Here is a 14,248-nt window from a genome sequence, read left to right as displayed (position 1 = left end):
GTATTCATTACACGCTAGGTTAATATAGCCTACATCCTACAAGTAACTTGGGTATACATTCTTTAGCATACCTGGCGCAGACAAATTCGATCAATCATATGAACTTTATTTTAACTTCAAACCAAATGTAAATTAAGTGAAATGATAGAGTGTTCATTTTTAATAGAACAAGGTCTATTTTCAGGAAACTTATAAAAACCACAAATTTAATATTCGTTACCTAAAAACTACAAGTACAAATCGAAATCTATGCGGTTGCTAGTATAGAAATTTGTGTTTTCCCCGCACTTTCGTACATAGACTCCGTTTTTGAAGTAGTTCTCTTGGGACCATTTCAACATTTTCTCCGTAGAAAAGGGGCCCTGGATTTCAGTCTCATCCTGTGACCATTTAAACTCCCAGGTCACCTCCGAGGTAGTCGTCGCTGGTTTGGAGCTATCATTTGATGCCTTGGACCGCTCCAATTCTTTCGTTTCGAAATCATCTGCATACATATCAATATCATCGGCTACTTTGGGTTTGCTCGTTCCTGGCAAATCTGCGATCTTGGCCTTGATGCTTTCGTAGGTATCCTGATATATATCCATATTCCCCGTTTTCGAAAGAATCTCGTTAGCCAGCTCGGTGAGCTGAGAGATTTCCTGTGTCTTTGGGTCAACAATGCCGGCCTTTTTCTGCTTAATCCTCTGAAGGGTTGTTAGGACGGGACGCTGACTTCCCAGACGCTGCAGGGCCATCTTAACGGTTTCTCCCTGTTTCATAAACTCCAGCATTTTCATCAGGTTCATGGACAAGTTAAAGGCCTTGCCCGCGGGTTCGTTCCTATCCTCATCTGAGGAGTTCGAGTTTTGGTCATCTTTGGCCGGATCAAACGGGTTCTTCTGTGTGCCTATCTGTTATACAAATATTGCTTATGAAGCAAATGTTTGTGCCCAAGCCACAATGATAGAATCTTTACCTTTACCCAGTCGATGTTGTCCAACCAATTGTCCTTTGCTTCCGTCTCCTTGTTCCAATGGTAGTGTCCATCTTTGTCGAAGTGTCCCTCCTCCAGTTCTTCCTTCATATTAAAGGGTGTTACCTTTACATCGTCTTCCACTTTTGCCACGCCCTCCTCACCGCCTTCAATGTCGCTATCATTGAGATATTCCCTACAAAGAAAAAGTACCGAAATCAAAACAATCAATTGTTTGCAGGTTTAGAAGCATTACCTTTCGTAGTCGTCAGAATCCTCTTCATCAGAATCAAGCGTGTGTTTTTTGAAGGACTCCTCTTGCACTTTTTGGGATCCCGGGTGCTTTCTCTTGCTTGCCATTTTATCTCAAAACAAACCTTAAGGCAAAGTAAATACTTTCACGCGTTTATTGATTCTAATTATCTTAGTAAAGGTAAATATAAATATATCGATAGGTAGACGGTATAAATGACCATATCGATAGGTAAATGAAACATATTCTGTTCCAAATCCAATGTTCCTGTAGTTGCTAAATTGTTTTCGAAATTAATTTTAAATAGGTATATATATTATGTTTTATAATCCATTTTATATAGAGTTTGATTAGAAAACGAAAACATTAAAATAAATTTATTGACTTGCATACTAAATTAAGAGATATAAAATTCAAATATTAGTATTTAATTCATAATCTCTTTTTTTATAATTATAACATTGCCTTGCATTTTCTATATGCAAAACATAACCCAAAAAAATTAAAACAGTTTTTTAAATATCGAAAAAAGCTGTAAGGCCATGGACTGTGAACTGCGATTGCGCTGAGTTTTCACGTAAATTCTTTTCCTCCAATGTCATCCTGCTTGTGAGAGGTCCCTAGAATCAAAAGTTAAAAGTTTCTTTTTAACCAATCCGCTGTGTTACAATAAATAGATCAAAGGTTTAGACAACCGATTCCTAAAATTATGGTAACCAGCAACCGCCATAATCAAACAAAGATCCGCCAAACCAAAAGCTAACCACTGAAAAAGTCCCCCTACCGCCCCAATAGTAAATCCGTAAAGAGTACTCCGTAAAGGAAACCTAGTTCATCATATAGTTACCCGCTCAAGAATATCAAAATCGAGACCATGCCCATAGGAAGCATTATCAAAAAAGCTTCCAGTTTTATACTGGGTGACGAGAGATTGGACAGAAAAATCGATATTTCTTACGAAGACAACGAAATCCTCTTCTGCAAGAATAACGTCTGCATCCATCCGCCCACAATCGCCCGCGATGAGTCGGATATACTGCACAATCCGGGCTATCTGACCTGTACGACAAAGACCTTTGTGGATCAGTATAATAGCGCCAAGAGGCCCACGCTCTTGCTCACCTGGATACCGAATTCGTCCCTATGCAAGTACACCAATCTGAACACCGACGATTGCCGCGGTCAGTGCAATCCGAGGAGCAGGTCGCCGGACTCCCGAAACGGCTACTGTCAGGTGACCATACCGCAGACGATTAAGGAACAGGACATCCGGGAGGAAGACGAGAGCGCGGCGGATATGCAGGAACTAAAGAATGAACTGCAACCACTGCTGGGTGGCCAAACCGCATCCATAGACGACCTGACCGCTCTGCTGAAGAATAACCCCATCACATCGGTGAACATAACGATCTCCAATCCGCAGATCGAGAACAGCAATATATCGCAGTCCTTCAACTGCATCACTATCCGGCCGGATGGAAATAATTGTTCTGATTGCACGAATGGTTCTGGAGTGGCGGATGGCGCGGCTGCCGATAACCCAAAGTGGACGACCCCGGAACTGCTGGCCTTCAAGCACAACCTGGAGTTTCCGGATAGCGGCAATTCGACGCCAGCCGATCGCCAAAAATCCGCGATGAAGTGCCGCCATTTTTCCGTTGACCTGAGCCAAATGCGTTCGCTGCGCCTTTTCTTTAACGACGACAACTGTACTTCCGGTCAGTTGGTTATTGCGTCGCGGGAGTCGCAGTACAAGATCCTTCATTTCCACTACGGTGGCTTGGATCACCTGGCCCAGGTGCTGCACCAGTGGCATTGCTTTCTGCACAACATCACATCGGAAACGGGCCAGGATAAGTTTGATTTGCCGTACAGGCACTTCATGGTCTGTCGGCCAGAGGTCAAGAAATCCGAAATGCATCCGGACGAGGGCGATGTCAAGAAGATAACCACGAACTTTTTCTACGGCACGCTGCTCAATGAAAAGGGGCAGATCGAGGACGACTTGCTGCTCCGTAAGTGTGTTTTCTTTGGAGGATTGGAGAAGAGTCTGCGAAAGACGGTGTGGCCATTCCTCCTAAAGTGCTACTCCTTCTCGTCGACATTCGAGGATCGTGCAGTGCTCATGGACATCAAGCGGCAGGAGTACGAGGAAATTACGCGAAAACGCCTGTACTCCATGTCGCCGGAACAGCAAATTCACTTCTGGAAGACCGTGCAGATTGTGGTGGAGAAGGATGTCGTTCGAACGGATCGCACCAATCCCTTTTTCTGCGGCGACGATAATCCCAACACCGAGGTCATGAAAAACATTCTGCTAAACTTTGCCGTATACAACACCGGAATGTCCTATTCCCAGGTGGGTCCCCGATCTATTTAATGGTCCGACTAGCTTTTCCAAATGTCCTATCTATATTATAATTATCAACGGAGAACGATTTTAATTATATATTTTTATTATCTACAGGGTATGAGTGATCTCCTTGCGCCTGTCCTGTGCGAAGTTCAAAACGAGTCCGAGACCTTCTGGTGCTTTGTGGGCCTGATGCAGCGGGCCTTCTTCGTGTGCACGCCCACCGACCGGGACGTGGACCACAATCTGAGCTACTTGCGCGAACTGATCCGGATAATGCTGCCGCACTTCTACAAGCACCTGGAGCAGCACAACGACTCCATGGAGCTGCTCTTCTGCCACCGATGGCTGCTGTTGTGCTTTAAGCGCGAGTTCACCGAAGCGGTGGTCATACGGATGTGGGAGGCGTGCTGGTCGAACTACTTGACAGACTACTTTCATCTGTTCCTCTGCTTGGCCATCATTGCTGTCTATGCGGACGATGTGGTGGCCCAGAATCTGCGCCCGGACGAGATGCTGCTGCACTTCAGTTCGCTAGCCATGTACATGGACGGCCAGCTGATATTGCGGAAGGCGCGCGGCCTGCTCCACCAGTACCGGCAGCTGCCGAAGATCCCGTGCACCCTGAGTGGCCTGTGCAAGCGATGTGGTCCAGGGATGTGGGACTCCGAGCATCGCCCGGCGCTGGAGTGCGTTGGCCACAGTGATGACGAAAAGTGCTCGCTTTCTATTGACTAGTTATCTAATATATACACTGTTTAAAATCAGCAATAACTATTGTTGGCGACTGATATAATTCGTCATTTACTATTAGCACATGTATTATGCTTTGGATTTATTGGTTTGCTGTCCTGCTTAGCTCACCAAATGAAGTTAGCCTTTTACTACGTTTAAACGCCCGCTTTATTTGCAATTGATAATGTTGAATGTTACAGATTGGTCTTATATGCAAATATTTTATCCATTTATATTATTTTACTAATTACTTAAAGCTTATTTATAAACAGAGTACGTGGTTTGTAAAACATAATTTCGCAAATAACTGGCAAATAAACGTAGTATGCAATTATTGTTTCTGGTTATTAGCTTATTTATAATCGGCTATTCCCAAGATACACAAAAAATGTAAAAACTAAAACAAGCAAGCAAAGTATTACGAACATTGGAATAAAGTTCAAAAACTGTATGGGTTTAACTCAGCTAATTAATTTAACAATTATTTAATTATGTTTTGATTGGTCCAACAGTTCTATTTGAATATTAGTTATGCTAACTTTATTTAATAAAATCGTACTTTGTGATTAAATTAGGAATATTCCTTCACTTAACGTTAGAGTTAGTATTGAGCATCGGATCTACGAAAAGATTCACATCTGTGGTAACTGATCAATTGGAGTAGTAAACTTAAAGTCCTCGGGGAAGAGCTTAGCTGCGTGCGGATACATAAGTTTGTAGGACTGTCTGATGGTGACGTCCGCCACACCGGCTATATCGCCAATATCCTTCTGACTTCTTTTATGCTCAGATGCTTGTGAGGCCATATAGATTGCGGCTGCGGCCACCGAAATTGGCGAACGTCCCGGAACAATATCCATCTCGACGGCTTTCTTTGCAATGTGCGTGGCAGCGCGTTGAACCATATTCGGGAGGTCTGATAAGAAGTATAGGTATTACTTCTGGTACCTTCAAGTACGGAAAGTGTAGAGACACTTACCCAAGTTAGCGCAGAAGCGGCACATGAAGTCCGCAGTGGTTATAAGATCTACACTAGTCTCAAGGGCCTTCAGTGTTAGCTTAAAGCAACGGCCAATCTCTTTTTTGCTGATCTTGCTGACAGCACATATTTCCTTAAAAGTGCGAGGAACTCCTTCTTGACGACAAGCAATATACAGACAAGCGGATGCCTTAGCATCATTGGAACGACCCTTGAGGTTCTTTCCATCATGCACCTAGAAGAAAACTGCATGAGGATTCCGCCAAATCAACCAGAACTCGACTTTCACCTGTTTAAACAAGTTGTTGGCCCGATCGACAATGGTTTTGGGCAAGTTAATGCGATCAGCCATTGAGGATATCTCCTTAAAGGCGGATATCAGGGAGCGATCGGAACTGCTCATGGTGCGTCTGTTTTGGTACTTGGGGGCTCCAAAGGCGTCAAAGGATGCGGATCCAGTGCCCGGACCAATTATGGTGGACAAGTCGCCGCCACTGAGCAGCGGATTCTCCGGCCCACCGACACGACTGGGATCCACGCCGCTCTTCTCGTTACTAAAAGTACGCCACTCGGAGCCCACATCAATTACGCGGTCGCCAACCACCAAACCACACTCGGAGCAAATCATGTCGCCAGCCCTGTAGTCCTCGATCAGCGGAGATTCGGGGTGTGCGTAGCAGCACACCTTGTTGTTGTCCAATCTGCAAGCAGTAAGCCATTATCGAATTCCACACATTGATAGGAAACCCGACTTTTACCTCGATGTCGATGCCATTTGTACTCTGTAAGCTGTATATTTTTTTAATACTCACATCAACTGGTGATGTGACCTGGCTCGATAGCTCGATAACTGTTTAGGTATTCCATTGTTACGCTTTAACGATATCGGAATATCGGGAAGTCAGCTATCGTTGCAAAAGCCGTAAACTTTCATAATTTTTTTACGTTTCCTTGCAATTAATAATTAATATACAATCACCAATAGCATTTTATTTTGATACCTATTTATTCATTTATTAAATTAAATCGTTTACCCATAGTGGTTACAAGTTACCTTTGTATTTCTCTTCCACCGTTCCATAAGCAAGGACCATCACAATTTCAAACCCCGCATAAACATGCAAGCATGTTCAAACAATTTGAAAGGTGGCAGCTCTGTTCCTTTATTGTTATGGCAACAACAGGATGCCGTGCTAAACAAATTCATTGACATGAGAAAATAATCTAGTTCCGTATTGATGTTCGTAGTTTGTACGAGTTTCGGCTGTGCAAAAAATTATCGGCCAACTTTAACTGGCCCTATATAAATTTCGAAGAGACAATACTATCCGTGGGCCCAACCGGTCACTGCACAGCAGTCGCGAAATGTTCAAAAACACTTTCCAATCAGGATTCCTATCGATTCTGTACAGTATTGGCTCGAAGCCCTTGCAGCTGTGGGATAAGAAGGTGCGCAATGGACACATCAAGCGGATCACGGACAACGACATACAGAGCCTCGTGCTGGAGATAGTCGGCACCAATGTCAGCACTACGTTCATAACATGTCCGGCGGATCCGAAGAAGACGCTGGGCATCAAACTGCCCTTCTTGGTGATGATCATCAAGAACATGAAGAAGTACTTTACCTTCGAAGTTCAGGTAAGCTTAGTGATCCTCTTTCAGAAGCCGGTCATTCCAAGATTTCCTCCCCTAATCAGGTTCTCGATGACAAGAACGTACGGCGAAGGTTCAGGGCCAGTAACTACCAGTCGACAACTCGTGTCAAGCCTTTCATTTGCACCATGCCCATGCGATTGGACGAGGGATGGAACCAGATCCAGTTCAACCTGTCCGACTTCACGCGTCGCGCATATGGCACAAATTATGTGGAGACACTCCGTGTACAGATTCATGCTAATTGCCGCATTAGACGTGTATACTTCTCCGATCGTCTCTACTCGGAGGATGAACTGCCGCCGGAGTTTAAGCTCTTCCTTCCCATTCAGAAGCCGGTGCAGAAGTCCAATGCAATTTGTAGCTAAATTCTGTTTGCCTCATCAATCAATTAGAGCACCTATCCAGACGGAGACGACGATTAAAACGGCACAAAATGCACAAGACTGCCATCCAGCACTCATTTAACACTTTATGGGAATCACGAATAAAAATTGCATCATGTACATAAAATCCTATCGATCTCTTGTAAGTATCTCCGTTCCCGTCTCGGTTATCAGAATAGTGTGCTCAAACTGGGCGCTGCGTGCGCCATCCAAGCTAATCGCCGTCCAGCCATCTTCCAGTACAGCTATATCTGCTCCGCCCAGGGACAGGATGGGTTCAATGGTGAAGGTCATGCCGGGCTGCATTTTCCCAGGAAACTCATTGTCTATGATGGGCAATGTGATTTGATTACTATTATTTTAAGAAGTCGTCAAAAGTACTTACAATAGTGGAGTATCTCTGGAGGGCCGTGGAAATAGCTTCCGATTCCGTGTCCTATGAAAGCAGCTATCGATGCGAGGTCATGTTCGTCGCAATATCTGTCTATGAACTTTCCAATCTCATTGAATTCCACGCCGGGAGCGCACAGCGAAATGCACTGATCCAAACAGTATTTAGTAGCCTCCACGAGGAAGCTTCCCCGCTCGTCCACGTCGCCCACCAGAAATGTTTCCGAACAGTCGCCATGGTAGCCGTTAAAAAAGACTGTTACATCAATATTTATAATATCGCCGTTGGCCAACTGGCGGTCATCTGGAATTCCGTGACAGGCGATATTGTTGATCGACGTGCAAATAGACTTCGGAAAACCGGCGTATCTGAGGGGTGACGGGTAGGCTTTGGACTCGAGAATTCTCTCATGTGCAAAGGCATCGATTTGGTCGGTGGTTCTGCCAACTGTTGCCAGTTTACCGCATTCGCGTAGTATTTTAGCCGCTAGTCTTCCGCTCAGACGCATTGCATCAATCTGATCCTTTGTTTTGATTTCGGGGGTTCCCAGCGTGTTGCCCGGTGGCAGGTTCTTGAAGAAGTAAGCCGGTTTCTCGATCTCCTCGGGAACACAACGTTCCGGGGAAACCAGGCCGGTGGACACGATCTGTTCATATTTGCCAGTATCTCTGCAAGTGCACCTATTAGAAAACAGTCATGGAACAGATAAGGTGCATCCCATACCCCTTAGCTTTGCCGAAATGGAATAAGTTTCTGGTAGTGGTTTTCTGGCGTATTAACCGATTTAAAAAACCAATTCTTCCCATTTTGTTTTGATTATGACATTTTTGCAGTGTGACCGTGTCGAAAACTGTTTAAGAGATAACAGTTCAGTATTAGTGGCATTCCTCACATTTTTGATAAACACACTGTGCTTAATGTTTTTGGTAACTGAAAATGTACTTTAATTGAATTACTTTATAAAGTAACTGACCTAATTTTGTACTTCGTAATCTAGTAAATAAAAGAACATTGAGTATGTTTATTTTACTTTGTTTATAATATAATATCTGCAAAAGTGTTTAAAATATTGTTTATGCCACATTAGGTTCGTATTGATTTCGTACATGATCTCCTTTTAAATAAAATGTTTGATTTGTTGGTATGATTGCGAAGCGTGCACGGCGAAAAAAGGGTATTGCAGAAATGTAATACATCTTTCGAAATTCAATAAAAGTTGTGCAAAGCAGCACATGGAGTTTCTACGATCCTGCGGCCTGTTTATCAAAATATGTATATAATATGTATGTATGTTGACATCGCTCATCATTAACTTTACTATTAGCCACACAATAAGACTTAAACTTACTCGGATTTTTAGGATACAGTCGGCTTAACAGCTATTTAATGCATAACTTTAAATTCTTAATTAAACAAAGAAGTCTAAGACCTCTTTTGTGATACTATTGCGAATCAGATAAGCCTCCGCACAAATGAGAAAACATGGTTTAAATTTTGTTAATTAACGTTATCTCTTACTGGAGTAATGTTTTAATATTTTGGATTCTAAAATTTGTGGTAGCCGAGTGTGTGCAGTTCGGAAAACGGAGATTAATACATTTGTCACATTTCCAATGTACGATGTCGGTATTGCAAGATAGTTTACTTTCGATTTTCGGTTTATTTCTCATAAAATAATTACAACTTAGGCGCTCCCCTCGATTCTGTATCTTTTGTATAATATGAACGAAATACGCGTTGTCAAACGGCCCGTGGATCGCTCGCTTGTTTACTCTGACCTCGATTGATGATGTGTACCGACAAAAAACAAATGCCCCACATCTATGCAAGTGCATCCGCTTATGCCGGCAGCTGGAGCTTCTTGCCCTTAAGAACTTTGGTAATGTATAAGTAGAAGAAGTCGCAGTACAAAACAGTCTGGACAACTCCGGCGAAGATCGCGATGAGGTCGTAGTGCGACTCGACCATGTACCGGTAGACCCAGTTGAGCAAGTAGAGTGCGCGGTATGATCCCAGGGCGAAGAGGTAGTGGCTAGTGATGGACTCGGCCTCGCCGGTTCTGCTCACGAGGAACAGTTGCGGCAGAATGGCCACCGATTCCAGATAGATCGAGAAGGTCCATAGCACCTCCATCACGGTAAACTCATGGTTGATCACCAACGCGAGCAGGGCGCACGGCACCAGCAGGAATTCGATGCGGAACGAGTCGTGGTTGTGGTCGTAGGTGGCCTTAAACTTGACGTACATCAGGTACACGGTGGCACCGGACGTGGCCAGGAACAGCACCTTCATCACCGAGTTGTACAAGCTCACGTAAGTTGTGAACAGATCCAGGTACCGCGTCAGGTAGACTACGGCGAACAGGATCTGCGACTTGCCCGATATTCCGGCGCACGAACGGGTCTTCCATATTTTCAGCAGCAGTATTATGATGGCAAACACATGCGATAGATCTCCAGCAAAGCGAAAGATATTCATCCTGACCTAATCCGCCGACTTGGCTACTTGTCTGTCCGGTTGGCTGCTTGTTTGTTTTGTACCCTTTCGCTGCGTCTCGGAACGCACGCCTATATGAAAATGGAAATGTATACTATAGCAAGAATGTCGGTATCCAGGGTTTCAACAGCTGCATACGTTACCAAAATTACTTTTCGCCTAATTTGCCAACGAGTAGAAAACTGAGGGCTTTGCCGCTTCCTCAAAAAACTTCTTAGAGAAGAGAGTTTAAAATGACGTGGCCGACTTATCGGCTTTGTCCAGGGATGGCACTAGTTCTGTGCTGGAGAAGTATTCGATAACTAAGAACATTTGAAATAAATATATATAATGGATATAAAAACGTCTTTTCTTTTGTTATCTGACGTACTGTCATGTTTTAATGAGCGTATATTGACTACTTACGGGGCAGGGTCATTAAGGAAACAAATTTTGGTATAAAGTACATTTAAAAGAAAACAGCTGTTCCATGATACCACTCTTCTGCAACAAAACAACCAAAAAAATGCAATAGCTTAGCCGTTAAAAACGTAATTCCCAAGTATATAATATTAAATTTCTGATAAATAAGGCCATTATAACAAAACACTTCTTTAAATTAGTTTTTAAGTATAATTGGTATCATAAATTAAAAAAACTAAAAATAGCACTACTAAAAAAAGTAGTATTCCCATAATTACTTGACTACTTCTAAAAAAAATGCTGATATGTCGCTGCTACATAAAATAAAAGCAATAAATGGCAATAATCAAAGAATCAAAATCAAACAAATTTATATTCGATAGGCTCGATTGAAAAATACTAGAAAACGCTGACTACAGCACACGCCACTATATTTATTCTTTATGCCTATCGAAAAAAGCCGTGGGTTCCGGCATCTGTATTTTATTTACCAGCGGTATAATTAATATAGAAATAAAATGGTAAGTAAAAATAATGTTCTACACATCTAAGTGCAATGGTTAAGTTTTGTTTAGTTTTAGTAATCTATAGTTACTTTCGCGGTTACGATTTCATATTTACATTGGCTTACACATGCATACAAACATGCATGCGAATATAACAAATTGTTTTTGCAGATTAACAAATTTTTATATTTTTTGAATTAAATGCAGAAGCTCGACACTACGCTGATATTGAATAGTCTAAACTCCATGGTTTTATGACAAAATTGGTTGTAAATCCCCGCTTAAAAAAAAGAGGCAAAATGGCTTGCAAAAGATGGCGCGACTTTTATTCATGCAATTGTATTTCACAATTAAATCCTTTGTATTTCTTTGTTTTAGACAATCGGCAAGAACAACAAAATGATTCAGCACCTGAATTATCGGGTGCGAATCGTGCTTCAGGACTCGCGTACCTTCATCGGTACCTTCAAAGCCTTCGACAAACACATGAACTTGATCCTAGGAGATTGCGAGGAGTTCCGTAAGATTCGCTCGAAGAATTCAAAGGTGCCGGAGCGCGAGGAGAAGCGCGTTCTGGGCTTTGTATTGCTGCGCGGCGAGAACATAGTTTCCCTGACGGTGGAGGGACCACCGCCGCCGGAAGAGGGCCTGCCCCGAGTTCCCATTCCGGGAGCAGCACCTGGCCCGGGAATTGGTCGCGTGGCCGGACGCGGAGTGCCCATCAATATGTCCGCCGTGCCAGCAGGTCTCCAGGGTCCCGTAAGAGGTGTGGGCGGACCCGCCCAACAACACATGGCTCCAATGGGACGAGGAGTGCCCCGAGCTCCGATGATGGGTGCCCCGCCACCAGGCATGATTCCCGGCGGCATGCCCTCGATGCCAGGAAATATGGGACGCGGTGCTCCCCCTCCGATGCGCGGTCCGCCGCCCAGCATGATCCGTGGAGCACCACCACCGGGCAGGGGTGGCTATTAAATATAAAGTACAAACTAATAAAAACTCATTTAGAAAACACTCCTTTATCGATGGATTCGTGTATTTATGTGTTCAATGTAAGCATACGTACATACAATAATTATTGCTTTACATCAAATATATGAGAACCTAGCAGGGATTGGATTTCGTCTTTGCCAGCCACATCGTTCGTTAATTGGGCGATCCAGTTAAGACCGAAACGCCTCGTGAATGATTATACCTTTGGTACGTGCGTGTGCGTACAGGATGTTTTATGCCCAGATGTTGGAGAGATCCCAGATCTTGATGAGCCTGTCTTGGCCCACTGTCAACAGACGCTTCCTGTCCTCGTCAAGGTCCATGTAGACGATCGAGTGCTTGGCATCATTGAATGAGGCCAGCGAGGGGCGCTCGACGGTCTGAAGTTGTTTGTAGCACGGATCACAGGTACGAACATCAAACTCGAAGCCCATTATGGGTATGTTAATGCGATTGGTTGAACAGTTGTCGCACACTGCCTTGCCGCAGTGGCGACAATGATGCTGCCGAATTCCTGGCGGACGAAAATTATTTGTAAAACAAGGAGTAGATCGACAATCATCAATATATCCCACCTAGCTGCTTTTGATCCATCATTGAGCGGAAGTTCCAAAAGAAGGGCCTTGAGCAAAGCTGGCAGTTGTTGGACTCCACCCAGCCAGGAACTTCTTTCCGCATTGCATTCATCTCCCAAAACACCACCACAGAATCTTCGCCACAGCTTATCAGTTGTTGGGTGTGATTTGCGTACGACAGGGCGGAAACTTTGTTGCTACAAAATCAGAGGTGCCGATAAGTATTCGATTTATAAGTATTATTGGAGAATGAAGATACCTATGTCCCTGTAGCTCGTAAATAGTGCCACGTTTGCCACCCACGTCCCAAACTATCACGGACTGATCGCACGCTCCACTGAATAACAGCTGGGGGCCTTCCACCCATCTGAGACACCGGATTTCCGCTAAAATGTACCAATTTAGATATATTGGGCTTGTTATATATCATTTGTTGCTTATTTACCTGTATGCCCTTTGAAAGTGGTGATTAATTGCACTCCTTGAACATCACACCTTAGCATTGTTATTTGTCCAGCATGATCGCCCACGAAGGCATACTTGGCTAAAGCGTCAAACCTAAATGTGGGATATAAATGAGAAAAAATATATATATTTCTGACAATGCATTCTTTTAATGTGCAAAAATTTGTTTAGATAAAATGAGTCAGTTGACACGTCATTCTCAAATTAGAAATGAATTCCATAACCGTGCAGAATGTCACTTTAATTCCATGCTTAAGAGGGCAGCTTAATCCAATTAAATGACCCGCTTATCCCGTATCCAATGTCGCACCCCCTCCAATTATCATACTTACTGTAGAGCCGTGCATGGTGTCTCAAAGTTGTATCCGCCCACCCGTTTGCCGCTCTCCGTGCAATGATAGGCGAACTGCTTATCTTTGCCGGCAGAGAGTACCCACTTGTGGGTTTTCGAAAAGACCACGGCCACAACGCGGGCTTGATGGGACAAGTAATCCCGCAGGAAGGACAGGCGATTGCAGTCTTCGGATAGCGCGTACTGGGTGACCGTTCCGTTCTCCTGGCCGACGTACAGGTGCCGGGATTCCGGTACGTACTCGATGGCCGTGCAGCCGGAAGGCATATACTGGCAAATACTCGGCCAATATTGGCCAGAATCGCGTTTCAGCCAAACACGAACGGTTCTATTAAGAAAAACATTAAATGTAAGGTATATATTTCTGTATCTAAGGGTATTATTAATGGGCTGCAAATACGCACTTGTCATCGGAGACGCTAATTACGCCGTTTTCGCCAGGAATTAGGATTGCTGCGTTCACATCGTCGCTGCTGCCCTCCAGCTTACTCAGCAATTCCGGCTTTTTGGAGGTGTTAAAGCGATCATTGTTGGTCCGCTGAGCTGGTTTTATCTCGGCAGCCATATTATTTAAGGTGGATCCAGCCCGATGGTACGCCTACGCCCTATATAACGCACTCGAAGATAATGTGGCTATAAACAAACCGTTTTTTAGACTGCGGGATGTGAAACGAGATACGTGATTCACAATCAATTAATGAAACAGTGTTATTTTGTTTAACATTAAATATACTATACTAAACTTTATTGC

General features: G+C 43.8%; 8 protein-coding genes across 9 annotated transcripts; 3 read left to right on the top strand and 5 right to left on the bottom strand.

Moving 5' to 3' along the window:
• Positions 1-85: 85 nt before the first annotated feature.
• On the bottom strand, positions 86-1,387 carry LOC6528055 (CD2 antigen cytoplasmic tail-binding protein 2 homolog). Its single transcript, XM_002089086.4, has 3 exons — positions 1,212-1,387; positions 959-1,151; positions 86-893 (listed from the first exon to the last, which is right to left on the bottom strand). The coding sequence occupies exons 1-3, from the start codon at positions 1,313-1,315 to the stop codon at positions 228-230; spliced, it is 963 nt and encodes a 320-aa protein (XP_002089122.1). The 5' UTR covers positions 1,316-1,387; the 3' UTR covers positions 86-227.
• Positions 1,388-1,785: 398 nt separating this feature from the next.
• LOC6528054 (TBC1 domain family member 16) lies at positions 1,786-4,769 on the top strand. Its single transcript, XM_002089085.4, has 2 exons — positions 1,786-3,567; positions 3,676-4,769. Exons 1-2 carry the CDS (start codon positions 2,083-2,085, stop codon positions 4,297-4,299), a joined length of 2,109 nt encoding a protein of 702 aa, XP_002089121.1. The 5' UTR covers positions 1,786-2,082; the 3' UTR covers positions 4,300-4,769.
• LOC6528053 (transcription initiation factor IIB) lies at positions 4,447-6,139 on the bottom strand. Its single transcript, XM_002089084.3, has 4 exons — positions 6,034-6,139; positions 5,565-5,976; positions 5,276-5,510; positions 4,447-5,212 (listed from the first exon to the last, which is right to left on the bottom strand). The coding sequence occupies exons 1-4, from the start codon at positions 6,048-6,050 to the stop codon at positions 4,929-4,931; spliced, it is 948 nt and encodes a 315-aa protein (XP_002089120.1). The 5' UTR covers positions 6,051-6,139; the 3' UTR covers positions 4,447-4,928.
• A 283-nt stretch (positions 6,140-6,422) lies between these two features.
• On the top strand, positions 6,423-7,444 carry LOC6528052 (cilia- and flagella-associated protein 20). Its single transcript, XM_002089083.2, has 2 exons — positions 6,423-6,916; positions 6,976-7,444. The coding sequence occupies exons 1-2, from the start codon at positions 6,641-6,643 to the stop codon at positions 7,297-7,299; spliced, it is 600 nt and encodes a 199-aa protein (XP_002089119.1). The 5' UTR covers positions 6,423-6,640; the 3' UTR covers positions 7,300-7,444.
• On the bottom strand, positions 7,369-8,590 carry LOC6528051 (methionine aminopeptidase 1D, mitochondrial). Its single transcript, XM_002089082.3, has 3 exons — positions 8,432-8,590; positions 7,703-8,376; positions 7,369-7,643 (listed from the first exon to the last, which is right to left on the bottom strand). The coding sequence occupies exons 1-3, from the start codon at positions 8,512-8,514 to the stop codon at positions 7,447-7,449; spliced, it is 954 nt and encodes a 317-aa protein (XP_002089118.1). The 5' UTR covers positions 8,515-8,590; the 3' UTR covers positions 7,369-7,446.
• A 758-nt stretch (positions 8,591-9,348) lies between these two features.
• LOC6528050 (ER lumen protein-retaining receptor) lies at positions 9,349-10,484 on the bottom strand. 2 transcript variants are annotated; one of them, XM_002089081.4, is made up of 2 exons: positions 10,348-10,484; positions 9,349-10,275 (listed from the first exon to the last, which is right to left on the bottom strand). In XM_002089081.4, the coding sequence occupies exon 2, from the start codon at positions 10,184-10,186 to the stop codon at positions 9,548-9,550; it is 639 nt and encodes a 212-aa protein (XP_002089117.1). In that variant the 5' UTR covers positions 10,187-10,275; positions 10,348-10,484; the 3' UTR covers positions 9,349-9,547. The 2 variants fall into 2 exon arrangements, with proteins under 2 accessions (XP_002089117.1, XP_015053868.1); XM_015198382.3 differs by having other exon boundaries at positions 10,343-10,444.
• Positions 10,485-11,008: 524 nt separating this feature from the next.
• Positions 11,009-12,126, top strand: LOC6528049 (small nuclear ribonucleoprotein-associated protein B). Its single transcript, XM_002089080.3, has 2 exons — positions 11,009-11,127; positions 11,491-12,126. Exons 1-2 carry the CDS (start codon positions 11,125-11,127, stop codon positions 12,085-12,087), a joined length of 600 nt encoding a protein of 199 aa, XP_002089116.1. The 5' UTR covers positions 11,009-11,124; the 3' UTR covers positions 12,088-12,126.
• A 4-nt stretch (positions 12,127-12,130) lies between these two features.
• Positions 12,131-14,222, bottom strand: LOC6528048 (WD repeat and FYVE domain-containing protein 2). Its single transcript, XM_002089079.4, has 6 exons — positions 13,902-14,222; positions 13,478-13,825; positions 13,126-13,238; positions 12,940-13,066; positions 12,681-12,877; positions 12,131-12,619 (listed from the first exon to the last, which is right to left on the bottom strand). The coding sequence occupies exons 1-6, from the start codon at positions 14,060-14,062 to the stop codon at positions 12,339-12,341; spliced, it is 1,227 nt and encodes a 408-aa protein (XP_002089115.1). The 5' UTR covers positions 14,063-14,222; the 3' UTR covers positions 12,131-12,338.
• Positions 14,223-14,248: the final 26 nt, after the last annotated feature.

The sequence above is a fragment of the Drosophila yakuba genome, chromosome 2L (assembly GCF_016746365.2).
Source record: "Drosophila yakuba strain Tai18E2 chromosome 2L, Prin_Dyak_Tai18E2_2.1, whole genome shotgun sequence".
Taxonomy (NCBI): Eukaryota; Metazoa; Arthropoda; class Insecta; order Diptera; family Drosophilidae; genus Drosophila; species Drosophila yakuba.
The sequence above is the reverse complement of the archived record's forward strand: the minus strand, read 5'-3'. Positions and strand labels throughout refer to the sequence as shown.

Coding starts and splice junctions, on each gene's coding strand:
- LOC6528055 (XM_002089086.4), bottom strand. CDS start 1,315: ATGGCAAGCAAGAGAAAGCACCCGGGATCCCAAAAAGTGCAAGAGGAG. Junction 1,152..1,211: donor GATTCTGACGACTACGAAAG/GTAATGCTTCTA, acceptor TTTTCTTTGTAG/GGAATATCTCAATGATAGCG. Junction 894..958: donor ACAACATCGACTGGGTAAAG/GTAAAGATTCTA, acceptor TTTGTATAACAG/ATAGGCACACAGAAGAACCC.
- LOC6528051 (XM_002089082.3), bottom strand. CDS start 8,514: ATGGGAAGAATTGGTTTTTTAAATCGGTTAATACGCCAGAAAACCACT. Junction 8,377..8,431: donor CATTTCGGCAAAGCTAAGGG/GTATGGGATGCA, acceptor GTGCACTTGCAG/AGATACTGGCAAATATGAAC. Junction 7,644..7,702: donor TCCAGAGATACTCCACTATT/GTAAGTACTTTT, acceptor TGCCCATCATAG/ACAATGAGTTTCCTGGGAAA.
- LOC6528054 (XM_002089085.4), top strand. CDS start 2,083: ATGCCCATAGGAAGCATTATCAAAAAAGCTTCCAGTTTTATACTGGGT. Junction 3,568..3,675: donor CCGGAATGTCCTATTCCCAG/GTGGGTCCCCGA, acceptor TATTATCTACAG/GGTATGAGTGATCTCCTTGC.
- LOC6528050 (XM_002089081.4), bottom strand. CDS start 10,186: ATGAATATCTTTCGCTTTGCTGGAGATCTATCGCATGTGTTTGCCATC.
- LOC6528053 (XM_002089084.3), bottom strand. Junction 5,511..5,564: donor CCAACAACTTGTTTAAACAG/GTGAAAGTCGAG, acceptor GTTTTCTTCTAG/GTGCATGATGGAAAGAACCT. Junction 5,213..5,275: donor CCGCTTCTGCGCTAACTTGG/GTAAGTGTCTCT, acceptor ACTTCTTATCAG/ACCTCCCGAATATGGTTCAA.
- LOC6528052 (XM_002089083.2), top strand. CDS start 6,641: ATGTTCAAAAACACTTTCCAATCAGGATTCCTATCGATTCTGTACAGT. Junction 6,917..6,975: donor ACTTTACCTTCGAAGTTCAG/GTAAGCTTAGTG, acceptor TCCCCTAATCAG/GTTCTCGATGACAAGAACGT.
- LOC6528048 (XM_002089079.4), bottom strand. CDS start 14,062: ATGGCTGCCGAGATAAAACCAGCTCAGCGGACCAACAATGATCGCTTT. Junction 13,067..13,125: donor CACTTTCAAAGGGCATACAG/GTAAATAAGCAA, acceptor GGTACATTTTAG/CGGAAATCCGGTGTCTCAGA. Junction 12,878..12,939: donor TACGAGCTACAGGGACATAG/GTATCTTCATTC, acceptor CTGATTTTGTAG/CAACAAAGTTTCCGCCCTGT.